Source organism: Rhincodon typus, chromosome 28 (assembly GCF_021869965.1).
Source record: "Rhincodon typus isolate 14 chromosome 28, sRhiTyp1.1, whole genome shotgun sequence".
Lineage (NCBI taxonomy): Eukaryota > Metazoa > Chordata > Chondrichthyes > Orectolobiformes > Rhincodontidae > Rhincodon > Rhincodon typus.
The window spans coordinates 29,465,931-29,493,733 of NC_063359.1; the positions used below are offsets into that span (position 1 = coordinate 29,465,931).

Here is a 27,803-nt window from a genome sequence, read left to right on the forward strand (position 1 = left end):
CCAAGAGCACAATGATGTAGTCAGCTGATGTTTGCTGACATGAAGTTCTGTGGATGATGCATCTAGGAAGACGATGACCATGAACCATTCAGAGATGTTCTGCAGAAGAAGCAGTTGCATAATTGCCAGGACAGGCATTTGGCAGATGCAGCTGCCAAGTACACACTTCGTTCCACCAGCTGAGATTTTTGGTGTAGGAGATAAGAATTACAAGTGGCTTAAATGAGATGCAAATGCATGAAAATAACGTACTTGCCATTCAAGAGCGACATTCTGATTTTGCTATTTAAGGCTTGAAGGGACAATCAAAAAAATTTTACTTGATCTCTAGAATATTTTAATTTTTGTCCTATCTTTTGTCTTATATTTTCACCACACCAAGGAGGGGGAAATTCTGTCCACAATTCTTAAATTTGAAGCAGAAAATGCTGGACATACTCAACAGATCTCACAGAACATTGATGAAGAACAATCAGCCTGAAACATTAATTTTGTTTTTCTCTCTGCAGCTGCTATCAACCTGAGTATTTCCAGCACGTCATGTTTTTGTTTCAGAATTCTAACATCCACAGTACTTTTTTTTAGAAACTGCTTTTTCTTTTGGTCCCTTCCTCCTCTGAGTCAACTAGGGTGATGTAATGCAAGTGGTGAGAAGAGCTGAGATGATGAGCATCATTCCAGCTGTACGTTGTAATATTTATACAGTTCTGGGTGCCACATTATAGGAAGAATGTGAACACATTGGAGACAGCGCAAAAGTGGTTTACAAGAATGGTTCCAAGGATGAGGAACTTCACTTATGAGGACAGATTGAAGTAGTTGGGACCATTCTCCTTGGAGAGCTGAAAACTAAAAAGAGATCTGATAGAGGTTTTCAAAATCATGATTGAGCTGGATAGATAGGGAGAAACTGTTCCCACTCATAGTAGGAACAAGAACAAGAGGGAATAGATTTAAAGTAATCTGCCAAAGAATCAAGGGTGAAGGGAGGAAAACCTTTTCACTCAGTGAGTAGTTAGAAAATAGAATGCAACAAAAACATAAGTTGTTGGAAAAACTCAGCAGGTCTGGCAGCATCTGTGAAGAGAAATCAGAGTTAAAATGTCGGGTCCAGTGACCCTTTTAACTCTGACTTTTCTTCACAGATGCTGCCAGACCTGCAGAGCTTTTCCAGCAACTTCTGTTTTCGTTTCTGACTTACAGCATTTGCAGTTCTTTTGGTTTTTATTTAGAAAATGGAATGCACTGCCTGGAAATGTGGTGGAGCTAGATTCAATCCAAGCGTTCATGAGATCATTGGAAAATTATTTGTATAAAAATAATATGCAAAAACTAGGAGATTGACCGTTGGTAATAATGCTCATTTAACAAGCTGGTGCAGGCACAACAGGCCAAATGGCCTACTTCTGCAGCACAGACTGCAGTGATTCTGTGAATTTTAAAGTATATTAGCTCAAAAACACATTTTCTTAAAGTATTATTGACATATCCAAAACTAGCATTACAGAATTATACAAACAATTTTAAAATATAGGAGAAAACCTGATCTACTTAATTCAAAATCGATAAAGAATCAATCTGCAACTATCATTATCTTATTACTGGTTAATGCTATTATTTTATAATGAGATGACAAATAACCCATACTCTTTGCATGAAAACAGAATAAGTAGTTTGAACTTGTTGATTTAAAAAGAAGCGATGGCTTCCTAGTTGACTAACAATTTTGTTCCTTAACATTTTGATTTTCTTGATCAGTGAGCACATTTCCCTTCAGTTTTAATCTATTCTTGTTTTTAACTATTATTAAGGATCTTTAGACTTATCAGTAGAAAAATTTGCCATGTGACATTACATCATGTGACAGGAGGAACGTTTTCTTCCAAGTAACAATGAGACTATAATTCAGTCAAAGAGAGTGCCTTATTTTTCAACAAAATAAAACGTCAAATGAACAGGAAATATTTTCTAAGTCCCAGTAAAATCTTCTGTGGTGTAATAACCATTCTATGATCTTACAATACCTCTCTACATTAAACTGCAATTTTCAAAGATAAAAGTTTGATGATCTCCATGAACATGTAAGATATGTATACGTGGATTGTTACAATTTGTTTCTGCTTAAAGCAGTTCTTTAGTGCAAAAGCAACTTTCAAGTTGAAGCTTGTTGCAAATGAAAAATAATTCAGAGAATTTGCACTCATTTCTCCACGCTAATGTTAGAATTTTAAGTATTGATCTACCATATTCTTTGATCTCAAATTGTGTTGATGTAGATGTTGAGAAGTCATTTTTGTATACAGCTTCTATTCTCCACAAGCCATATCTGAAAAGAAAATCAGTGCAATTTAATTTAAACAGTATTCTTAATCCATCCAAGCTCTATATAAATTTTCTGTTCAACAATTATATAATATACATGCCATTTCTGTTCTGCTGCTGAAACCTAAGAAACACAAGGACTAAGTTATGAGCATCAAAGAGATATACAAAATATAAACAACGTATTTTAATATAATAGTGAAAACAAGTAGATTATTTTATCAGCGTGCATTGTGGAACAGAAAATCATGATGGGGTTATAAGTAAACTATTGACTGAATTCCCTTCAGAAAATGCAAAAATAGAATCATAATAAATAATAATAAACAATAACAAGGAATAGGCTCAAGGAAGGATAGGTCAGATGCATTAAAATTTCTTTTGCTCAAAATATTATGATTTCACTGTGATCCAAATTTTTTGTTCAATGCAAGCTCAAATTATGTTGCCAATTAAATGAGCTTCTCGGTGATAAAGTGGAGAATTGTAAGGTACTTGGGTAGTCTGATAGCCCACACAATTACAACAGGAAAGTTTAAAAAGCAGTATTAAGGAAATTTAAAACGTGGGTTCGGAGGGGTGGTATTGATAGTCTGCTCAGAACCATAGTTTACTAGTTGAAAAAAAATTAGAAAAGGATTCCCAAATAATTTTTTTCACCTTTCTTGAAGAAGCAATTTAATTCAACTGTATTTGTAAATTTAATTTGTAGAAAATTTATCCTTTTTAATTGTTCTAAAGTTATGAAAGCTAAGCAAAAGTATATCCAATGAGATTTACAAATGCATGGAAACAAGAACAAAAATATGCAACTTCCAAATGAAGTAATTTTGCAACGAACAAATTAAGAATTATAGGTGTTATGCAGGGTTTGCAAGGCATATTCAATGTAAGTTTTGTTACTATACAGTAAATGTCAAGATTTTTTAAAGTTGGAACTTGTTTCTGTCTACCTAGCTGAAGGACGTTATAGTGGAGGAACGGAACATGTTTCTGTTTTTGGCTTGTGGCATTCATCAACCATTTGGATTAACTGTACTGTTGCTTAGAAATCCCAAAAAGTTTATTCAACTTTGCACCATTAATGCAATTTTACTTCAAGTATAAAACAGCACTCCATCACATTGTATTCAAAGTAACAAAACTGGCATTTAAAATTTTACTTGGGCCTGTAAACCATGCAAGCCATGGTAGAAGTGTAATTTTCCATAATTTCTTTCAGGTTCACATGAAAGAATGCTGAGACTTATTTAAAACTTGCAGTTTGTTATTAAAAATTCTTAATGAATTAGGTATTGTAAAATTTAATTTAATAGGACTGTGGAATTCTCAAAAAGTAAACTTGATACTGTATAAATCTGTACCTTCTTTGTGTTTATTAACAGCACTAACAAAAATAATTTACTTAGGATTAGATGGAATCTTGAAGTCAGGTGCTGAGATTATTCCAGTAATATCTTCATATTCAGCATAATCCACTTTTACTCCCTCTGGATCCTTATTAGCAAAACAAACATAATGATTTTAATTTAATTTTCTTCTTCAAGATTTAGATACTTCTTCATAAATCTTTATTAATGGTGACTTTAAAATAACGTGTTTATTAAAAAGAGTTTCAACACACATGCTGCGTATCAAGTCATCGTTTCTGAAATTATGCCTAAAGTTGTCAGCTTTAAACTTATTTGAATGTCAGATTTCAGCTGCTATTATGTCATATTTTGGTATAAAATTTATGATTTATAACTATAACTCTTTAAAGGAACCTCAATACATTAGTCATTCTCTAAATTTAAGGGTTTCACCTGAAAAGTGATAGCAACTGGTCTTCTGGCTGGTTTCACTTCTTCATTGAGAGAATAAATTCGAAATTTCACTACAGGTAAATAGAGCAAAAAATCATTAGAATGAAATCAAAAGTAATGCGATTTTCAAGTTTAACAGTGACTATATGCAGTTTATTTTTCTTTGGTTCCACTGACAAGATTTTTCACTCTCAATTTTCTATGCTTATCCTAAGTTCCCCGAAATGAGCTAGAAAGACAATTCCAAAAATAACAGACCCTCGAGGCTGGCAGTCGCACTAGCATTGCACCCAGTGGTGACTTTCCAAAGTGATCCCACTTACTCTACATGGGGCATCAGGTACTGTACCTCTAAGGACAAATCTTTGGCATCCTTTTTCTACATGCCGCTGGAAAAATAGTGCCTTATCATCTTTTCTTTTGGGCATACTTCTCTTGCGTGTAATACAATTTTATTTGCTCCCTTTGTGTCTCCACCTACTTACACCCATCCAAAATCAACATAATGAAAACCAAGCATGCTTAATAAAGAACACAATATTCACCCTAACAGATTATTATAGCGAGGACAAAGAGGAAAATTTATCACATATATAAAGGGCAGGATTTTACTGTGGAACGTGAACACAACAAATCAAAGCACGAAGTTCAATTGTAGAATGTAACTTTTATCTAACTGAGGGGAGAATTCTGCAGTTGGAAAATTAAGATTATGACTCATACCTGATTGATCAGGGGTATAAACAGGTTTGTCAGTCTGGATAAAGAGCAATCCATTATGGTAAGTCACTGGCACTTTTTCCTCTTGATTAAAGTCCTCAGAACGTGCTTTTAAGTACACATATTGTTTTTCATTTTTCTTTCTTGGTAAATCTTTTGGTGAAATCTGTATAAAATAAAAGCAGATTTATTTTTACTTTTGATAATGCACAATTAATCTTATAGATATTTTTAAGATGTGACTGCACTTCATGATTTCATTCTTGGATTTTTCAATATTCCACAAAAATTTCAGATTCAATCATTTAAAGAGTTTAATGTATAAAGAAATTCAGTTACAAACTTAATTTTTCCTTTGTGCTTTCAATTTTGCATGAACAAACTTGCAGACTTATTGTGAGTCAAAAAAACAAGAAAAATTGAATATCTTCTGCATTGTTACCATACCATCTTTTATTATATGTGCTTGAATAATAGTCCATAGTTGTGTGAAGGTCAACGCCCATAAAAATCCGCAGTTTTTAATATACCTTAATTTATTACTGATTAAAATATTACCAATGAGTTATTCATCAAAACAGTGCTCATGTGTTTTTTCATGATGCAGCCTTTCCCTTTTTTTTTCCCTTCATTGACCCTAGAGCAGCATTGAAACCACAGGCTCAGCCGACATTGGGCTGTTTTGTGTGGCTTCAGGGGAGGCTCCCTCAAGCAGAAGCACAGCCTGATGAAACAATAACAAGGAATAGGCTCAAGTATTCAAAGCCACAATGGAATTTTGATGGGAGCACCTTGTGGGCTTATCATTATGTTCACCTAACAACCAATGATTGCAGCAAAAGCAGACAAATCCGGAACTGAGCATCATGCTACCTGACAGCCCCTTGTCTAGTTTAAACTTTATGGCTAGAGAAAAAAAAAGTCTTCATGAACTAATTAAATACTGGCACCATACGTGGAATCAAAGAAATATTCTACAATTTAGGACTGTTCAAGGATATGTACCTAAGTGACGAAAGTGCTGATCCGTGCCTCAGTGTTGGATTTGTTTGGATTAAAATGCAATTGTGTACAAATATCCTTCCTAGGCTGATGTAGTCATATAACCTCAACCATTAGGCAAACACACTGTAGGCAGACTTCTTGACTCTATTACAATAAAGTCCTTGTGTTTAAGACAATGCTGTGTTGCATATTCGAAATGCCGTGACAAAAATGTTACTGAGATGAGTGTCCAGAGATGAAAGAACAGCTGTGCAGCTGTGAGCTGCTACCGAAAAATGCAAATAAAAAAAGTGAAAATACTACTTATGAGAAAATGGCTGCAACCATTTCCCTACCAGCTCTTCTTCAAATTGCTGTGGATATGAGACAGAACTGGCATTTTTTCTATGATCTTTGGCAGAAATAGTTATGGACTTGTTGAACAGGTACATGTTAATACGCTTCATCACTTTGGGGAAGAAATTGTTTCAAAATATATTCCACCCTAAATCACTTAGAAGAACAGAAAAAAATACAAGACGGAAATTTTAAACATGTCAAAGGCTCACTTTCAGCCCCATGTGTACATCATGTGTGAACAGTACACACTCAATACTAAGGAATAATGTGAAAAAGAGTCCATAGATCAATACATTACACAATTGATTCAACTTGTCAAAATCTGTAAATTTGTTCTAATAAAGTGTGAGCTAATTAAAGACAGGATAGTATCTTCTCTTGCTTGATGTGCAGTGACTCTCTGGTTAAACTCACCACCAGTCATCTCCCTTTAATGGGAGAGCAGCACTATGGTCCTCTGGCACTATGGTGGCTTTTAGACATATGTGATTCAAAAGTTAAAGTATACCTATTGAAAAAAGATAGACTTACACTCGGGAGAGCATTTGACCTCTGCAGAAGTGCCAAGGTTGTGCCAGGTCTTGCATTATGCTGACAGATACTCTTAGCACACTGACACAATAATTAAGGACAAAGGGCAGGATGTAAATTTGCAGAAACATCATGCCAGAGAGAAGAAGGGATGTCCAGAGCGGTAAAAACAGTACTCTCATTACAAAAAGCTGAATCATTTTCCAGGTAAGTGTATGGCAAAAAAAAAGTGTAACAAATAATTACAGATGGCAACCGGAGAGACACTAACTGAAGACTCTGACAAATCATTATACACTATACAGCAAATTAGTTTAGTTAAGTCAAGGCAAGAGATTATATTTAGTTTGTGACTGTTAGAATGAGGACAGCAGTGGGAACTTCACATCAATATAAAGTGTCAGACTGGTGCGTCATGCAGCATTCACTAAAATCAAGCAATGAGTGATGACAATGCCAATGCTGAAATTGATGATGAAGTCATCTTGCAATGTGACGTCAGCGAGTCAGGACTTGGAGCAATGTAATGCAGTGCTAGAAAGCAGAGGTTGACCCGCTCTGAGAACTAAAACCAAAACACCCAAAGAGCAGCACCTCACCCTATAATTTGTAAAAGGAGTGTGAAAAGTGATGTAATCTGCCTTTCAGCAACTTCTAGCGGTTAAATAAAAGAAACTTCTGACACTCACTTTACAATCAACAAGTAACAATTTATTTATCTAACTCTAACAGTGAACAAATTAACTAAACTATTAACAAACTGAATAAACCCCTTCTAACTACTACCTATTCTCAAATAAAACAAAATTCTAATGATATGCTGTTCCAATAAATACAAGTCCCACTTATATGAAATAAAATAGAATTTAGTCTCTCAAAATTACAGCCAGATTACGTGTCTTGTGAAATGCTCTGTGCCTTCTCCATTGAATCTTCTGTCAGGAATTTTAACTAATTATGCGTTGCTACCTTTGATATCTAGATGGTGCTTTGTCTAAGACTTACAGGAGTCCATCAGAGCCAGCGATTTTCTCTTGAGAGCTGAGAGCTGTTAACCCTGGCAGATGGCAGTTAGTTCTCCTGTCTTTGTCCAACTGCCCTTTTCCTTTATATCCTTGATGACATATCAATTTCTTACACTAAGATTGGTCCGATGTTGTCAAAACCATCAGATTGAAATTTAGAGATAGCAGGAACTGCAGACGCTGGAGAATCTGAGATAACAAGGTGTAGAGCTGGATGAATATAGCAGGCCAAGCAGCATCAGAGGAGCAGGAAAGCTGACGGATTGGGTTTTGGTATCTAAGTGCTTGGTTCAAATTGATTGGCTAAATTCAAAACTTGTTGTCTTGGTAACAAAACAAAACTGCTGCTTGGCCTGCTAACTGTATGGCCTTTTGATACAAATGTTTCAATTGAGGTGTTCTCTATGTACTTTCAAGCTGCTTATAGACATTTTGTTTAAACCTCTAAGCAGAGAAAAAGCACATCATCTTGTAAAGGGGCCATGCAATGCTTCCCCCCACCTAGCATTTCACAAACACCAAATTCTAACTTCCTGCCTCCCAACCCACAAATTCTCTATCCAACTTTACAACAGCAGCAAGATCAACTAGATGTATTCACATCGATTGCACTAACATAAATAGATTGACACTATGCCCAGTTTAAGACAGTGCATAAGCCATGTCACTTACAAGCAGCAAAAGCAGATGCTTATTGCAGACATGCTGTCAAGAGCATCCCTCCCAATAAATAAAGTGGAGGATGCTATAACAGAATATGAAATCTTTCAGGTTCAACTTGACGCTCATGATAGACCGTGAGGAAATAGGAGTAGCAGTAGGTCATTCTACCCTTTGAGGCTGCTTTGCTACACAATATAATAATGGCTGATCATTGAACTCAGTACCCTTTCTAGCCTACCCTTAGACCCCTTTAGCCCTAAGAACTATATCTAACTCTTTTTTGAAAACATTCAAGGTTTTGGCCTCAATTACTTTCTATGGCAGAGAATTCAACAGAATCATCACTCTGTGTAATGAAGGAATTTCTTTTCATCTCAGCCCTAAATTGCCTACCCCTTATAAAAACCAAAATAACTGCAGATGCTGGGAATCAGGAACAAAACAGAAGTTGCTGGAAAAGCTCTGGTGGTCTGGCAGCATCTGTGAAGAAAGAAACGTTTCAGGTCTGGTGACCCTTCCTCAGAATGGGTTTATCCTGTCTAGTCCTATTATAATTTTACAGGTTTCAATGAGACCATCCTCTTTCATCTAAACTCCAGCAAATATAGTCCTAACCAATCTACTGTCTCCTCATACGTCAGCCCTGCCATTCTCAGGAATCAGTCTCGTAAACCTTCGTTGCACTTCATCCATAGCCAGAACATCCTTCCTCTGGTAACAAGACCAAAACTGCTTACAATACTCCAGGTGTGGTCTCACCAAGACCCTGTAGAATTGCAGCAAGTCAACCCTGCTCCTGTACTTGAATCTGCTCACTATGAAGGCCAAAATACCATCTGGCTTTTTCAGCACCTTCTGCAGTTGTATGCTTACTTTCAGTGACTGGTGTACAAGAACACCCACTTCTTGTTGTACCTTCTTCTTTCCCAATCTATTATATTCAAATAATAGTGTGCCTTCCTATTTCTGATACCAAAGTGGATAACCTGACATTTATCCATATTATACTTCAGCTGCTATGCATTTGCTCACTCAACTTGTCCATTTCTGCATCCTCCTCACAGCTCAACTTCCCTTTCAGAGAGAATAGGAAGATATTACATTTAGTTACCTCATCTAAATTATTGATATATATGTTGTGAATTGCTGGGGTCAAAGCATAGATACCAGTGGCTCGGCACAGTGGCTCAGGTGTTAGCACCGCTATCTCACAGCGCCAGGGACCTGGTTTCGATTATAGCCTTGGGCGACTGTCTGTGTGGTGTGTGCACATTCTCACTGTGTCTGCATGGGTTAATGCCGAGTGCTCTAGTTTCCTCCCATAATCCAACGATGTGCAAGTTAGGTGGATTGGCCATCCTAAATTGTCCATAGTATCCAGGGATGTGTAGGTTATGTGAATTAGCCATGGGAAAAGCAGGGATCAGGTTGAGGTGGGATGCTCTTTAGTGGTCTGTATGGATTTATTGGGCCAAATGGCTTGCTTCCACACTGTGGGGATTCTATGACCCCATAAGTCACTGCCTGCCACTTGGAAAAGTACCCATATATTGCTATTCTCTGCTTCCAGTCTACCAACCAGTTCTCTGTGTATTATAAAGAAAAAGTCCGGTTAGTCTATTTTATCCTAATTTATCTTGCTTAATAAACTTCTCCTTTTAAGTTAAAATCAAATTTCCAACATTCCATGCTTACATTTCAATCAGACACCACCTTGTTAAAACTAAAACAGAACAAAATATGATCTATCAAGTCAGATTTCAGTCTGGGATCTGACTTGTCCAGTAATAACATCAACTAGGATTATAATAATATGTAAATATTAGCTGTGACTAAGCTTCTAAGTTCAGGTCCCGTTGCTGGACTTCAACACAAAAGTGCAGGTTTACTCTACAGTGCAGTACTGAGTATGTGCTACACTGTTTGATCCCATGGCACTATTTCAAAACAAAAAATCAGGGTAAGTGTCTTAGCCAATATTTAGCCTTGATCAACATCACAGGGTAAAACAGCTTACCTAATCATTATTTTGTTGCTGTTTGTCAGAGTTTATATGCTTAATTTGGCTGCTACATTTTCTAGACTACAACAGTCATGTCTTTCATTAGATGCACATGCTTTTGGACAATGAGGTCCTGAAAAGCAACGTATAAAAATCTTACTTTCCAGTATTCAAAGGAGGTATCACAAAAGCTTGTCATAGCATCCTTTAGTTATTCAAAATCATTAAAAAAGACTTACTGTCAAATGTAAAGACGCTTGAAATCCATTTTCTTTATTTATTGTAACTCCTTCCTCTGAAAAGATCTTTTTCCTATCTGGGTAGCTGCTTAGACTGATTAAAATACGTAACGAATTTGTATATCCATATGTCTGAATCACCACAGTCTCAGTTGCTCCTACTCTAAAGATCTTAGGTGCTGTAACAAGGTACCTAAAAAAAGGCAGTAAGACTCAGTTTATCAGATACTATCAATCAGAGAAACAATATGCCAAAAATCATACTCAACTATGACGCAAGCTTATTATGCCCATATAGTTTAACATGCAATAAAGGTTAACATCTATACATGGATGGGGTATCACATCATTCCATACATTTATGTAGAAAATATGTTCAGATTGATTTTTTTCATGCTTGGGATTTTGTTGGACTTCTGCAAAAACAGTTGAGAATCTGAAATGCAGTCATACAAAATTAACATTGAAAAATGTAATTCTACATCCAGTACTGAATCTTAGCATGTTGCATGTTACTGTGGCATCCTTAGATTAACAAACCTTGAAGAACTTCTGAACTTATGCAGAGACAATTTAATACTCAAATGAATAATCACAATTCAAAAAGATTTAAAATAAAAAAGGATTTTTACAATGCAGCACACATCTAATCATACTGTTCCATTCTGGTTCAAGAGGTACACGAGTCCTGGTAACTGTGTAGTCATCAAACAAAAATAAAAAAGTTAAGCAATGGTTGGTTTTGCAAAGTACTTTCTTACTGTTAGAGGAAGACTAGAAATTAAGGTTTAAAGTAAATACCTGTATGATGAAAAATTCTATGATCAAACTGATGCTAGTACTTTTGCAATAGTAACTGACTGGATATTAAACTTTGGAGACCTACAAAATTGTACAGAAATGGCAAAGTAGCATCCAAAATTTCACATTGTTCATGACATAATAGTTTCTGAAAGGATTTTAAAATAAATTGCTTACGTGCGTTCTTGCCCGAGATTGCTTCGAAAGAGAGCCACAAAGCTAATAATGAAAAGAAGTTTCATATTCAGTCCTCACTACACAGTTTCAAAGTTAGTGAAAACGTTGAGTCAAATCAAAGGTTATAGCTACTGGTTACAACTTAGCTTATTGGTAAAGTGTGTCACTATTTATTTTAGGTTAATAATAAATTAATCTGGTATGCTTACATTAAAGATTGAGGAATAATTTTAGTAAATTATTAAATAGCCTATAATGCTCTTCCCTCAACTTTAAAAAGAATTAGGAAACAAGAATTTGGACATATCAGATTTGTTTGTGTAGAAAGATGCAATGGCTACATCATATTAGTGGCTAATTTTTTACAATAAAGAATCATTTCAGTTCTGTTTTCTTTAAGTATTGCAGAATTATCTTTAAATTGCGAATTTTTTGCACGTTATTTAATTATGGATATAAAATAACAATTATACTCTGGTTGCTCTCTATTCACAGCTATTTAAAAGACAGTAATATCAGCCAGAATGGTTACTGAAGATAGAACTATGTAAGATATCAAGACATGTATCGTATACAGAGTTGTTTCCTGATGATTCCCATACTCGTTATTAAAGTGTGACATGTGTGCTGTAATCTTATTGACTAACTTGTACTTCATTTTTCAGTTGTGCACTTTCTTGTTTTGTTTGTTAACGTTACTTTTAAATACAGTTTATTAAGTATTTGACAGTTACCTTTCTTATTCCAGCTTTGTGAGTTAACAATCTCCATCTGTTACAATCCCAGCTGATAGTAATTCTGACAAGTCAGATCTGTAGAAGGGTCTAGGCCTGAAACATCAGCTTTCCTGCTCCTCCGATGCTGCTTGGCCTGCTGTGTTCATCCAGCTCTACACCTTGTTATCCTAGACTGAGGCCTTGCTTGACAGACCATTAAGTTCTATTTGCAGTATGGTTACCATGATGGCCAGTCACTGAACATATTCACAAGGAGCTGCCAAATTTTCTTTGACAAAACAACATCAAAGTTTGCAATACACAGAAGGAAAAAAAAACAAACTAGTTTACACTATATAACTAATTGAAATGGCTTTATTACAAATATCAGAAGTAAACATTCAACACTTCTCCCTCAACAACAGATTCTCAAACTTCAGTGAAACCTGAAAGTTTCTTCTTCATGTGGCATGGCTGTAATTGGTTTCTTTCTGATAAACTTCTGAATTTACTCAATGCCAGCTTCTTGAGTGAAAATGTATTCATGAGACCCTTAAACAAACTGTTGACACATCCCACGTATCTCTGAATACGGAGAGCTTGAACTCCTTCTCCTCCTCCTTCTGCTTTTGGAGCTTTCTCTTACTGACATTAAACCATGTTGGACTCTTTTCTCTTACCTTGAGTGTTCTGAAGATTGCTAAACTCACTATTGCTCTTGCAGCTTTTTTCCCTCCCTGAATAACTTTCTTCTACCTGAAAGAAACCTCCTTACTTGGTGCCCATCTGATGGTTCGGTCTTTCCAAAGTAAATAGTTTCTGTATCTGTCTCTCTGTTTCTTAGGACACCTTGTTGCTAGGTAATAGTCTGTATTTTTTCCTCTCTCTTCTACTGTTTATTTTCTACAGCATGGAACAATCCATTTTCAAGGCATTTTTTATTAAGCCTTACATAACTGCATGCAAACAAAATTCCAGACAACCTACCATAACTCATAGATGAAAGCAATGCTTTTCCTTCTTAACCCACAGAATACAGAAATACAAATCAAACTTAAGGCTCTGATCTTCAGTATTTTCTAGGGTTTTATGGTTCAGGGTGTAATCCCTTGCTATGTTAACTCTCCCCAAGTACATTAGCCCACACTTTTCCATGTTGAATTCTATTTCCACTGCTCTGAACACCTGACCAGCCCATTGATATCCTCCTGCAGTTTATAGCTATTCTTCTCAATATTTAGCACCCTGACAAGTTTTGTGTCATCCACAAATTTCTTGATCATATCTGAAACATTTAAGTACCAGTCATTAATGTACACCATAAACAGCAAGGGGCACCAACACCAAGCCCTGGGGCATTCCACTGAAAACAGACCTCTAGTCACAAAAAGCATCCTTCTATCTTCATGTTTTGTTTGATATCGCACAGCCAGTTTTGGATCTGATGTCCCACTTTGCCTTGGATCCTATGGGTTCTTACTTTCTTGACAAGACTGCTGTAAGGGACCTTACCAAAAGCTTTGCTAAAGTCAATCTAGGCCACATCAATGTTCCTGGTTACCTTCTCAAAAAATGTGATCGAATTTATCAAACATGATCTCCCCCTAATAAATCCATGCTAACTGTCCCTGATTAAGCCATGTCTCTCCAAGTGCAGATATATTCTGTCCCTCAGAATTCTTTGTTATAACTTCCCCATCACTGAGGTTTCACTGGCCGGCCTGTAATTTCCTGGACTATCCTTTCACTTTTATTTAATAATGGGACGATATTAACAGTTCTCCAGTCTTTTGGCACCCGACCCGTGGCCTGTAAGGATTTGAAAATTTTTGCCAGGATCCTGAATGTCTCCTCCCTTGCCTCCTTCAATAGCCTGGGATCCATCTCATTCAGACCTATGAATTTATCCACTTTTAGGGGTGCTAAATCTGCTACTACCTTCTGTTAGTTTCTTCGATGCAGGCTAATGTCTATACCTGCATTGTTCTTTTCCATTGTGAAAACCAACACAAAGTATTCATTGAGGACTGAACCCACATTTGTGTTTACACACAGATTACCAATATCATCCCTAATGGACACTCCTCTTTTCTAGTTAATCTTTTGCTTTCTCTCTCTCTCCATATATATAAATAAAATATATATACGTATCTACAAAAAACAGCTTTGGAGTTTCTGTTATGCTACCTGCCAATCCTTTCTCATGTACTCTCATGGCTAACTTCCTTTGCGCTCTTTATACTCCTCCAGGAACTCTGCCATTTGAGCCCTTGGTGTCTGCCATAAGCTTCTCTTTCTCTCTTAATCCTATAGGTCTCTCAACATTGAGGATTCTCTGGTCTTGGTCTCACGCTTTGCTTTGTCTTTACTGAAACAAATTTGCCCTGAACTCACTATTTCCTTCCCATTGCTCTGATACAAGGTTTTATCTGCAAGTAGTTGCTCCAGTCCACTTGAGCCAAATTGTATCTTAGCAAAATTAGCCTTTCCCAGTTTAGAACTTTTATTCCTAGCCAACCTTTATCTTTTTCCATAACTATCCTGAATCTAACTTTGTTATGGTCACTTTCTCTAAATTTGCTCCCTCACTTCTAGGCCTTCCACCCACCCAGGCTGATTTCTGAATATTTGGTCCTGAACTGTCTGCTACCTTATTGGAATTTCTATGCACTGGCTAAAAATGTTCTGCTGGATGCATTTTGAAAAATTTGTTTCCTTCTTACCTTGCACACAAAAAATATCCCAGTTAGTATCTCGGTAGTTAAAATCCCCTATTATTACTGCCTGTCAATAGGTCACTGAAGACAAACTTGCAGGTACTGTAAACATGATAATGCTGCAGCAAATCAGCAGGTCTGGCAGCATCTGTGGACAGACAAACAGTTAACATTTCAAAACATTAATTATTTCTCTCTTTACAGATGCTGCCAGACCTGCTAAGTTTCTCCAGCAGTCTGTGCTAGTTTCAGATTTCCATCATCTGCAGTATTTTGCTCTTTTTAAAATGCAGTTGCAGCAAGCTATGAAGAGGGCTAATGGAATATTAGCCTTTATTGCAAGAGGATGAGTATAGGAGTAGTGAAGTCTTCCTGTAAATATACAGAATCTTCATTAGCCTATACCTGGAATACTATGTGTAGTCTTATCACAGGAATTTCATTTATTATTGTCACATGTACAGAGATACAGTGACAAGTATTGTTTTGCATGCTAACCAGACAAATCATACCTTACATAAGTACATCAAAGTAATAGCACAGAACGCAGAATATAGCATAACAGCTACAAAGAAGGTACAGAGAAAGATCAACTTTGTGAGAGGTCCGGTCATAAGACTAATAACAACGGGGAAGAAGCTGTTCTTGAATCTGTTGGTGTGTGTTTTCAAACTTTGTATCTTCTGCCTGATGGAAGAGAGTATAACTGGGGTGGTAGGGGTCTTTGATTTTGTTGGTTGCTTTCCCGAGGCAGCAGGAAGTGTAGGCAGAGTCAAGGGAAGGAAGGCTGGTTTTTGTGATGGGCTGGGGTGGGTTCACAACTCTCTGTAATTTCTTGCAGTTTTGGGCAGGGCAATTGCGATACCAAGCTGTGATGCATCCAGTTAGGATGCTTTCTCTGGTGCATCTATAGAAATTGTAAAGAGTTATTGTGGACATGCCAAATTTCCTTCACGTTCTGAAGAAATAAAGGTGTTGGTGTGCTTTCTTGATTGTAGCATTGACATGGATGGACGAGGGTAGATTGTTGGTGATATCTACTCCTAGGAACTTGAAGCCCTCAACAACCTCCACCTCAGCACCATTGATACAGATAGGGGCATGTACTCCATTCCACTTCCTGAACTCAATGGCCAGCTCCATTGTTTTGCTGACATTCAGAGATTGTTGTCTTTACACCATGCCACTAAGCTGTCTATCTCTTTCCTGTACTCTGTCTCATCATTGTTTGAGATCTGACCTACTACGGTGGTGTCATCAGTAAATCTGTAAATGGAGTTAGAGCTGAATTTGGCCACACAGCCATGAATGTATAAGGAGTATAGTAAGGAGTTGAGTACGCAACCTCACAGGGCATTGGTGGTGAGGATTATTGTGGAGGAGGTGTTCTTGCCTATCCTTACTAATTGTGGTCTGTGGGTCAGGAAGTCAAGGATCCAGTTGCATTCAGGGGAGCAGAGTTCCAGGTCCCTAAGTTTGCAGATGGCTTTCGTTGAAATTATGGTGTTGAAGGTGGAGCTAAAGCCAATAAAAAGAAGTCTGATGTAGGTATCCTTGTTATCCAGATATTCAAGGGATGAGTGTAGGTCCAGGGAGATGGTGTCTGCTGTGGTCCTATTGCAATAGTAGGTGAATTGTAGTGGATCAAGGCAATCTAGGAAGCTGGAGTTGATATGAGTCATTAGTAACCTCTCGAAGCACTTCATAATGATGGATGTCAGAGCTACCAGATGGTAGTCATTAAGGCACATTGCCTGATTTTTCTTTGCCACTGGGATAACAGTGGTCTTCTTGAAGCAGGTGGGAACCTCGCATCGTAGTAAGATGTTAAAGATGTCTGCAAATACTCCCGCCAGTTGGTCTGCGCAGGATATGAGCGCACAGCCAAGAGATTCAATCCTGGTCAGTCTCTTTCCATGAGTTCACTCTTGAGAATGCTGACCTGATATCTACGGCGGCAACTGTGAGTACAAGTGCACCCAAGGCTGTCAGGGCTGGTGACATCATTTCACTGAATTTCTATTCGAAACGAGTATAGAATGCATTGATCTCATTGGGGAGGGATGCATTGTTGTCAGTGATTCTACTCAACTTTGTTTTGTAGCCCATTATATTGTTGTAAGCCTTGCCATAGTCAACATGTTGTTCGTATGTTAGTTTGGGACTCTTGTCTAGTCTGGCATTGTCTCTTGGCGTCCATGATATCTTTGTGAAGGTATCTAAAGATATTTCCAGACAAGAAGTGCAATAAAAGTTCACTGGACTTCTTCCTGGCATGATGGGACTGTCCTAGGAAGAGAGATTAGGCATTTAGGTCTGAGATGTGGAGAATTTATTTTACTTAGAAGGTTGTGAACCTTTGGAATTCTCTACCACGGAGGACTTTGAATATGTTTGAGGGGGAGATTGATATATTTCTGATTACCAATGGTATACAATGTTATAGGGATGGGATAAGTGAAGGCACTTAAGTATTCAATCTTCCATAATCATTTTGAATGGTGGGGCAAGCTTTACAGGCTGAATGGCCTACTCCTGTTCCTATGCCTTATTATTCTTGAACTTATCTGAAATTCGGTTACATATTTGATTCTCTATCCCTCCCTGTTTGCTTTCATCATGTACTCACCCAACAGTGTGTTTACTCCTTTTATGTTTTTTAGTTCTGCTCCTTCCAAAGTATCATCCCTCTTCATTGCTATAATTGATTCCTTGAGCAACTTTGCAAACCCTTCTCCCCTATTTCTTCCAACCTCCTTCTATCTTGCCATGAATGTTGAACTGCTGGTCCAGCCCAACTTCCAGCAGATCTCGGTCATAGCTATATCATCATACATACGTGCTTATCTATGCCCTCAGCTCATCTACCTTGTTCCTCAAACCCCTTGTATTAAAATATGTTGCATTTAGCCTTGCCAAATTCACTTCTTTCTTATCTAAACAATATTTCATTTGCCTTCAAGATTCAATTACTAACATTTTATGTTTTAATTCCATCTCAGCTTTTCTCCCTTCTGAACTACGTACTTGTCAGGATACGATCCTTCTGCCAATCTATTTTAAATCCACTCTAATAGTATTAGCAAACCTCCCAGTGAGGATGTTGTTCCTGTTCCTACTCAAATGTAATCCATCCAATTTGTAAAGTTTCACTTCTCCCAGAGAAGGTCCCATTATAACAGGAATTTAAAGCACTCTCTCCTGCATCATCTCTCCAGCCACATATTCATCTGCTATATCCTTCTAATCTTGTACTTGCTACTGCATGGCAGTAGATGTAATGCAAAGATTAATTCCTTTGAAGTCCTACTTTCAATTCTATATTTAACTTCCTAAAGGTCAAAAGTCACATGGCACTAGGTTAGAGTCTAATAGGTTATTTGAAATCACAAGCTTTTAAAGCACTGCCCCTCATCACTTCACCTGACGAAAGGGCAGCATGCTAAAGCCTGTGATTTCAAATAGACCTGTTAGCCTATAACCTGGTGTTGTGTGACTTTTGGCCTTGTCCACCTCAGTCCAACACCTGCACCTCCACATCATAACTTCCTAAAGTCTGCTTGCTGGACTTAATTTCTTTCTCTCCTATGTCACTAGTCCCAACACAGATCATGACTTCTTGTTGCTCCCCTCCCATTTCAGAAAGCCCTGCCAGATACCATCTTGGAGTAATATCTATGGCCATAGAAGCATTTGAACTACTCCCATCACTAATAGATCCCCTACCACTATTGCCCTTCCACATTTCTCCCACACTCAGTCCATCCTAGCAGTTGTACCATCCAGTGCCATGGTCTTGGCTCTAGCTGGACTCCACAAAGGAAACATCACTATATGTTTTTCCAAAACTAAAAAACAATTTGTGAGCAAGATGCACTCAGAAGATTCCCTCACTACCTGCCTTATTCCCTTTTTCACTGGCATTCAGTCTCTGTGCCTGCAGTTCCTTAAGCTGTGGGTGACTACATCCTTAAACCTGCAATCCACAAACCTCCCCGCAGGAGTTCACTGTATTGCCCCCAGCTGCCACTTACGTTCCAAACACCAGAGATCAAGTTGCTCCAGCCAGGGGCACTTCCTGGGCACATGGTCATCGGACTGCCACATACACCTATGATTTCCCAAATGATTGCAGGATGTGCATATCTCGGCCTGACCTCCCCAAACATATCTTAACTAAATAAACTATGGATCCTTGCTTTTATTTTACCCTTACACCTACTTAAGCATAGACTACAAATATATCCACCACCAGTTGGTCTGCCTCTCTGTTAGGGACTTCACCTCACTCACTGATTTTGGTAATGCTTTCATGGGGACCTCACCTTGCTCAATCCTCTTCATGCTGCTGACTTTCTGTCTTGAAATCCTCACCTCAGGACTACTGCATTAGGTTCCCCAGCATCCTGCTATAGATAATATTTTATTATGCTCCACCAATATTGTCTAGGATACTGAATGCAGAAACTATGCATTATCTATTTTGTACTGCCTTCTTACTCTTCAAATTATTACATCCTTCATAGACTACAATCCCTCCCATTTCTCATTTTTGGTGTTGGTTTATATATATGATTTTACGCCATTTGTTTTTATGCATCAAACTGCTTTGTTTTTACAGAGAAACTAGCTGGCACTTATAAGATACCTAGGTGTAATCGACAATGGGCCAGCCTCGTCTTTTGTCATCGGATATTATGACATATTACATCTCAAAGGGGAAATTTTGCCCACAATGAGCCTTGTTCAACTTCAATAACACCAGAAAGATAATATAAGAATCAAGGAAGACTAAACTGACCTCAAATTCTTATCTGTATTTTTCACATTTACCCCAATTACTCCCACATTTAATTTCCTTTCTCGTCATGTAGTTCATGGGTGACATTGTAGTCCTCGCTACAATGTCTTCTGCTTTAAAGTTCCCGCGCCTTAAGTTTTTGTTTACACTTCATCCATTTGTTATATTATCTCGAGCATTAAAAAAATCTCCAGTTTTCACTTCTCAATTCGCAATCCTTCCTAGTTTAACGCTGCATCTGACAGTTGGAGCCGTTAACGTTTGGTTCTCGGTGCAGCGGAAGGAAGAAGCGCGAGGAAACCCGCCTCCCATTCTCCACAAACAAAGATGGCGTCCTCACACGGCAGCATCGGATTCTCTTCCTCGCTTCACCTCTCCCTTACCATCATTATCTGAACTGGCTCCGAGCCGAATTCACTACAGGTACATTCACAGCAAGGGAACGGAGACAGTTTTTACATGTTTAAGTTACATTTCGCGGCCCATCAATCTGGTTAAATTCCAGGGGAGGGAGAATGGTTACCATGTCAACGGAAAGCCGATACACAAACTCTTAAAAGCCTTCTACCTGAATACGCAAGTTCTGATGTTAAACTTTGGAGTAAAATAATAAAAAGTTATCTGTATTGATTTCATTTTTCAGTTATTATCAAAACAGAACCGTTTCTTCTGAATTGCGATATAGGTATGGCACTTCTACCTTTGGGAGTAAGAGTAGAATAAGGAAGGGGGCGATTATGATTAGCAAATTGATATGTGTTACAAGTGCCGCGTTCGTTCGGTAATAACCCCGCACCTCTAGCTCGATTTTGTACAGCACAAACTTTAAAGACTGGTAATGTTGCCACTATCAGGCAACTGTTGAGAAAGATTATGATCAACGATGTAAGACTAAATCCATTAAGTATATGCAGTTTTATTTGTTTTTAAGAGTTTGGGTCAAATTACGAACAAAAACAAAGTTGCTGGAAAAGCTTAGCAGGTCTGGCAGTATCTGTGAAGGAGAAAAGAGAGTTAACGTTTCGGGTCCGGTGACCCTTCCTCAGAACTTTGTTCCTGATTTACAGCATCTGCAGTTCTTTTGGTTTTTATTTGGGTCAAATTAGATTGTTTAAACCAAATGAGATTTGGCAACTATGCAGTGTTATTTATTATTGGTTAATTTGGATAAGTACATGAATAAGAAATATTTGGAGGGATATAGGACACAAGTGCAGGCTAGTGAGACTAGTTTAAATTTGGGATTATGGTTAGTATGAACTGGTTGGGCCAAAGGGTCTGCTTCTGTGCTGTATGACTTTATGACTATGATTCAAAATTATTTAACTGCTGCCATAAAGCAGTATAACTATCACTTCACATTTGGAGTGTGATTATACGTTGACCCGGTGATCTGAAATTCAAAATTGATTTTGCAAAGTATTGCATTTGGTAATGACTTGAAGCAACATATTATGTTGGATTAGCTAAATGGTAACATGAGCGATAAAACTCTACACTTTGCATCACTTGTTATTGTGGATCAGGGATAAAGCTAATATAATGGTGATATTAAGACAAGGTACTAAGGATGTTAAACATCTGAAATGAGAGCACAAAATGCTGGTAATAATCAACATCTGTGGAAAGAAACTAAGTTATTGACCCATACAGTTGTACAGCATGGAAATAGATCCTTTGGTCCAACTTGTCCACACTGACCAGATATCCTAAATTAATCTGGTCCCATTTGCCAGCATTTGGCCCATATCCCTCTAAATCCTTCCTATTCATGTACTCATCCAGATACCTTTTAAATGTTGTAATTCTACCAGCATCCACCACTTCCTTTGGCAGCTCATTCGATGCACTGCCCTCTGCGTGAAAAAGTTGCCCTTAGGTCCCTTTTAAATCTTTCCCCTCTCAGCTTAAACCTATGCCCTCTAGTTTTGGACTCCCCTATTCTGGAAAAAAGATCATGGCTGTTCACCCTATCCATACCCCTTGTGATTTTATAAACCCCTATAAGGTCACCCATCACCCTCCGACGCCACAACCTATTCAGCCTCTCGCTATAGCTCAAACCTTCCAACCCTGACAACATCCTTGGAAATATTTTCTGAACCCTTTCAAGTTTAACAATATCTTTCCTATAACAGTGTGACCAGAATTAAATGCACTATTCCAGAAGTGGACTAACCAATGTCCTATAACATGACATCCCAACTCAAATATTCAATGCACTGATCAATTAAGACAAGTGTACCAAACCCCTTCTTCACTACCCTGTCTACCTGCGACTCCACCTTCACGGAACTATTTTCCTGCACCCCAAGGTCTCCTTGTTTGGTAAGACTCCCCAATATGCTACCAATAAGTGTATAAGTCCTGCCCTGATTTGCCTTACCAAAATGCAAAACCTCGCATCTATCAAAATTAATCTCCATCTGCCACTCCTCAGCCCATCTGATCTAGGTCCTGTTGTGCTCAGAGATAATTATCTTCACTGTCCGCCACTATTTTGGTGTTATCTGCAGACTTACTAACCATACCTCCTACATTCACATCTAAATCATTTATACAAATGATGAAAAGTAGAGGACCCAGCACTGATCCTTGCGGCACACTGTTGGTCACAGGCCTCCAGTCCGAAAAGCAACCCTCCACCACCACCCTCTGTCTCCTTCCTGAAGCCAATTTTGTATTCTAATGGCTAGCTTCCGCTGGATTCCAGGTAGTCTAACCTCACTAACCAGTCTACCATGTGGAACCTTGTCAAAAGCTTTTCCGAAGTCCATATAAACAACGTCCAATTCTCTGCCTTCATCAATCTTCTTCGTCACTTCTTCAAAAACTCAATCAAGTTAGTGATGCACGAATTCCCATGCACAAAACCATGTTGATTATCCCTAATCAGTCCTTGCCTTTTCAAATACACGTAAATCCTGTCCCTCAGAATCCCCTCCAACAACTTGTCCACTACTGATGTCAGGCTCACCTGTCTAGAGTTCCCTGGCTTTCCCTTACCACCTTTCTGAAATAATGACAAGTTAATGTTTCTGGTTGATGACTTTTTTATTAGAGCTTGGAAAAGTTGGAGATGTAACAGGTTTAAACAAGCTAAGGAAATAAGGGAAAGATCTGATAGGGAGGAAGGTGGGAGAGATTAAATGCCAAAACAAAAGACAGTGCAGGGCAGAAATGGGTGGTATTGGGACAAGTGAAAGAAATAAAAGATGTGTCTTGAAGAGTTGTAAATGGATATTTTCTTTTCAGCCCACTCAGAGACGTTAATACATGCCTTGAGTAAGTGGGACTTGAACCAGGGCTTCCTGACTTAGAGATAGGGACACTACCAGTGCATCACAAGAACCCACAAGATGTTATTACACGCCTCTGGAACAGGTGAGACATGAACCTGGGCCTCCCACTCCAGGGGTAGGAACACAACCACTGTGTCACAGGAGGGCCCCTTCCTGGAGTTGTAAAATTTTTATTTAACCTGTTTTCCTAATCATCCTATTCAGGGAATGTTATTACGCAAATCCAGAGCAAGTGGGACTTGACCCAGGTGCCTCTGGTTCAGGGGTAGGGACACTACCTCTGCATCACAAGATGCCCTAAAACCCTTAGCCATTTTCTAGTCAACATGTTCAGAGATGGTGTACATATCTCTAGAACAGGTAGGACTTGAACACAGGCCTCCTGGCTCAGCAGCAGGGCGACAACTGCCCCACAAGCAGGTCCCTTCCTAGATTTGTTAACCTTATTTTTGAATCAGCTGTTCAGCAATGTTGTTACACACTCTGGAACTTGGTGGGACTTGAACCCAGATCTCTTGGTCCAGTGTCTTGCTCCACTGTGCCACAAGAGTCCCCCACTGCCGAGTTATTAACTTTTTTTTATGATCAGCCTGTTTAGGGATGTTATTACACATTTCTGAAACAGGTGGGACTTGAACCTGAGTCTATCAGTCCAGAGGTAAGGAGTTTACCACTGCGTCACAAGAGGGACCCCTTAAAGTTCTAATGGAATTAACAATTATTAGTAACAGCAAACAATGGATTAGTGGTTATGGTCTAAAATTGTTGAATCATTTAAGCCTTGAAAGCTGTAAAATATCTAATCAAAAGTGGACGTGCTGTTCCTTGACCTCATGATGAGCTTTATTGTAGCACTGTAAGAGGCAGTGAAGCTTTAGTTTTGGAGGAGGAATTAGGCTGTACCCACCATTAACAAAAATCATGAGGGTTTAAAGAGGCCGAACACCCATTATTGCTTCGTTGCAGTTCACGACACCAAAGTCTCATTTTACATCTGCGGCCTCCAGTAGGATCACAACTATAGTTTAGGAGGCCCTGCTGTAAGGGCAATGAAACTCTGAGTCTTTCTTGCAGCCTGGGGATGTCAATGACCATTCTTCCAAGCAACAAGTCAGTGATAGTTCTGGGACCAGTGGCTCTACCTGTGCTAATTAGGTCCAGTAATTTTGTGACTTGAAGTTCGGCAAAGCAAGGAGAAAGGATGTATGTGATAGTAATTTATTGTCTGTTTAAACTGTGAACTGCACCCGCATCCCCCAAGCAGTGTAATTGTCTATGTCAATGTGAGCAGTGTGAATCTTGTTTGTTCATGGGATGCGGGAGACACTGGCGGGGGGCTGTTTGTTGTCATCCTTAATTGTCCCTTCCCAGGATGGTGGTGAACTGCCTTCTTGAATTGCTCCAGTTTGTGTGGTGTAGGGATACCAAAGTGCTCATAGGGAGGAAGTTCCAAGATTTTGACCCAGCGGTTGATATATTTTGAAGTTAGAATGGTCTGTGTGGCTCAGAAAGAAACTTGCAGGGAGTGGTGCTCCCATGTATCTGCTGCCTTTGCCCTTCTCGGGGGCAGATGTTGTGGATTGGAACTAGGCAACTAGGAATAAGCAATAGATGCTGGCCCAGCAGGAGATGCCCATGTCCTATAAAAGAATGAAACAAGACAGTTTGGGGATGGGACAGAGAACTGAAAACTTTGAGTTATGCATACGATTCAAATGGAGACATTCAATAGAATTGCCTTGTATGTTTAGTCTCCCATACATGTAGAAGATCCCATCATGAACAACAGATGTAATATAGTGAATTGAAAGATGTACAAATAGGTTGCTGGAAGTTTCATCTGGAAAGAGTGTTTTGTGTCTCAGATGGTAGAAAAACAGGAAGCTGTTACATTATCAGTTTTTGCACAGGAAGGTGCCATGGGAATGGGTGTTGGGGGACATTGATGGGGAAACCAGGCTGATATGAAAGGAATATTTCCCTGCACAGGTAGAAAAAGGGAAGGAAGGGGAATGTGTTGTTTGGCGTGGAACTGGCTAAGAATGACATTTAAATGTAGAATCTGATGAAATGGAAAACAAGAATTGGAGGGAACCATACAATCTGGAAAGGAAGAGATGTAAGATAAGTAGAAGTGCAGGTAGTAGGACAGATGTAGTTAAAGGCCCTGTTACTAACGGGTGAAAGAAATCCTCATTTGAGGAAAAACGAAGGCGTATCAAAACAATTTGTATTGCAGGTGCATCCTGGAATATTTATGACAGAGAAATTGAAAAAATGGAATAGAACTTATACAGGAAGAGAGAAAGATGGAAGTATAGTCAAGGTAGCTGCTGCAAATCAGTAGCCTCATAATGGATATGATTTGATAGCCTAACCCAGAAATGAAGATCGAGAAATCAGTGGGCATACGATTTGAAGATGGATCATAGGTAGGAAACTTATTTGATCAGCTTTTTCTTGTAGCTCATCTTACTTCTACCTTTGTTTTCATTCTTTTTTTTTGTGTCCTAGGCATTGAGAAAACTAAAACAGGAAAACTGAACATGTTTGCTTTTTCTAATTAATGTTTTTACTGGTGAAGAGACTATGACTGTGAACATTAGAAGTACAGAGACTTTTAATGCTCAAACAAATCAGCTCTGAAGAAGAATTGTAACCACACTCAAAACGTTAACTCTTACTTTCTCCACAGATGCTGCCAGACCTGCTGTGTTTTCCCAGCATTCTTTTTTTTGTTTCAGATTTCCAGCATCTGCAATGTTTTGATTTTATTATAGGTCAAATCCAAACTTCATTGAGAGCAAATGGATGCTCTTTAGACTTATATATTTAAGAACTGTATTCTGGGCCCTGTGGTAATGTCCTTACCTCTGTACAGGGAAGTCAGGGTTCAAGTCCCACATGCTGTAGAGGTGTGTAGTAACGTCTCGGAACAGGTTGTTCAGAAAAATTGGTAAAATAGTTTAACAAAAAATAAGGTCTTATTCTTGGGGACTCTTGTGATGCACATGTGTTCAAGTCCCACCTGCACCAATGTGTTAGAGTTTTTACAACATGGAAAGAGGTCATTTGGGCCATCCAGAAGTGTGCTGTAACACATCTAGATAGGTTATTTATAAGTATCTGCGTTTCTCTGTATGTGCTTGAGTGAGCCCCCCCATCCCAAAACTAAATGACCACCAGCGGCAATGTATTTAATATATAATTTGACAGTTTCCACCTATAATAACAGTGGAGTTCTTGGGACCCTTGCAGCACAGTGGCACTGTCACTAACTTTGATCCTGAAGGCTTGGGTTCAAATTCCACCCGCTCTATCGATGTGTCATGGCACATCTGAACTAGTTGATTAAAAATATCTAACAGCCACAATCTTGGTGAAGCGGTGGCACACTAACAATATCACTGAACTAGAATTAGGGTATAAATAAGAAGATCAATGTACTTGAAATAATCTTTGTGGAATTAAGTTACTTCTTTGTTTTCACTTATCTTTATGACTGGCTTTTTCTGGGAACTGTCATGCTTCTCAATTGACAGAGATCTGATGACATGTTCTTGCTCCCAAACTTTAACAGATTCCCTTCTATTAAGGCACCAGTGGACTCATCAGGAAATGAATTGTGACACTGCAAATGTGCCACTCAAATGCTACTGGTAATTCTTTTCCAGGAGACACTCTAGAAAATTGGGAAGAGGTCTGACAACAGGTTTGTAAATTGTTGATCTCTCTGTGCAGGGTAAAGTAAGATCTGCACTTATATGCTTTTCTTGTGCTATGAGTTGCAATTTTTAATTTATTTAGGAGTTATACGTTGCTGACTGGATCATAGCCCATCACTAATTCTCTTGAGAAGTTGGTAGTCGTGTTGAATTTGCAGTACATTTGGTGTAGGTACACCCAAAATACTTTAGCGAGGAAGTCCCAGGATTTCTACCCAATGATAGTGAAGGGATTGCAAAATATTTCCATGTCAGGATTTTAAATGACTTGAAGGGGATTTTGCAGATGATGGTGTTCCCATCTACCTCCTGCTCTAGTCCTTCTAGATGGTAGTGGTCATGGGTTTGAAAGGTGCCTTCTAAGCTTTGATGAATTTCTGCAGTGGAGCTGAATTCATCCAGGCAAATGCAGAGTATTCTGTTACATTCTGGCCTGTGCCTACATGTAATAAGATAAAAGACATGCTGTTTTGCTGCTGTTAAATTTCAGGGCTATCCGCAGAAGTGAAGTGAGTTGAGTTGTGCACATCCTGAAGAATATCACAAAATGTCTTTACTTACGAGTTATTGTTTTCTTGTCCACACAGATTTACCTCAACTTTTCATCATGTTGCAAAACTTTTATACTTCACCCCAATGATTGAGTGCTGCAAACACCATGAGAAAGAGAACTCCACAACAACTGGCAGTCACTAGACTGCAAGCATCCAGAAGTAGTATGCAAACTCCAGTATCCTCAGTCTTAACTCCAAGAACTAGATCACCATCCCCAGCCACCAGGTCTTATACTCCAGATTTGTGTAACCAAAGCACTGGTGTGCAGAAACTTGACGTCAGTGAAAGAAGTGAAAGCGAATCTGCCGTTGCATACGTTACTGGAAAGAGTAAGAAATTTAAATGTTTCATATTCAAG

At 38.5% G+C, this 27,803-nt stretch overlaps 2 protein-coding genes across 7 annotated transcripts in view; one reads left to right on the plus strand and one right to left on the minus strand.

Annotated features, from left to right (window-relative positions):
• The window catches only part of c5 (complement component 5), a 106,483-nt gene extending 94,789 nt beyond the window's left edge, over positions 1-11,694 (minus strand). Inside the window, exons 1-6 of the mRNA XM_020514981.2 lie at positions 11,630-11,694; positions 10,652-10,844; positions 4,851-5,013; positions 4,128-4,198; positions 3,728-3,819; positions 2,244-2,326 (exon numbers count right to left, since the gene is read on the minus strand). Coding sequence (XP_020370570.2) covers positions 2,244-2,326; positions 3,728-3,819; positions 4,128-4,198; positions 4,851-5,013; positions 10,652-10,844; positions 11,630-11,694 — 667 coding nt within the window. The remainder of the gene's footprint in view (positions 1-2,243; positions 2,327-3,727; positions 3,820-4,127; positions 4,199-4,850; positions 5,014-10,651; positions 10,845-11,629) is intronic.
• Positions 11,695-20,191: 8,497 nt separating this feature from the next.
• The window catches only part of cntrl (centriolin), a 114,152-nt gene continuing 106,540 nt past the window's right edge, over positions 20,192-27,803 (plus strand). For 5 of the 6 annotated variants that reach the window (XR_007265065.1, XM_048613716.1, XM_048613718.1 and 2 more), the window contains exons 1-2: positions 20,193-20,286; positions 27,478-27,774. Coding sequence is in view for 5 of the 6 variants with exons in the window: in XM_048613716.1 (XP_048469673.1) it covers positions 27,549-27,774 (226 nt within the window). In the remaining variant the exon portion in view is untranslated. Of the gene's footprint in view, positions 20,287-26,745; positions 26,878-27,477; positions 27,775-27,803 lie in introns of all 6 variants that reach the window. The other variant, XM_048613717.1, reaches the window with a different exon arrangement.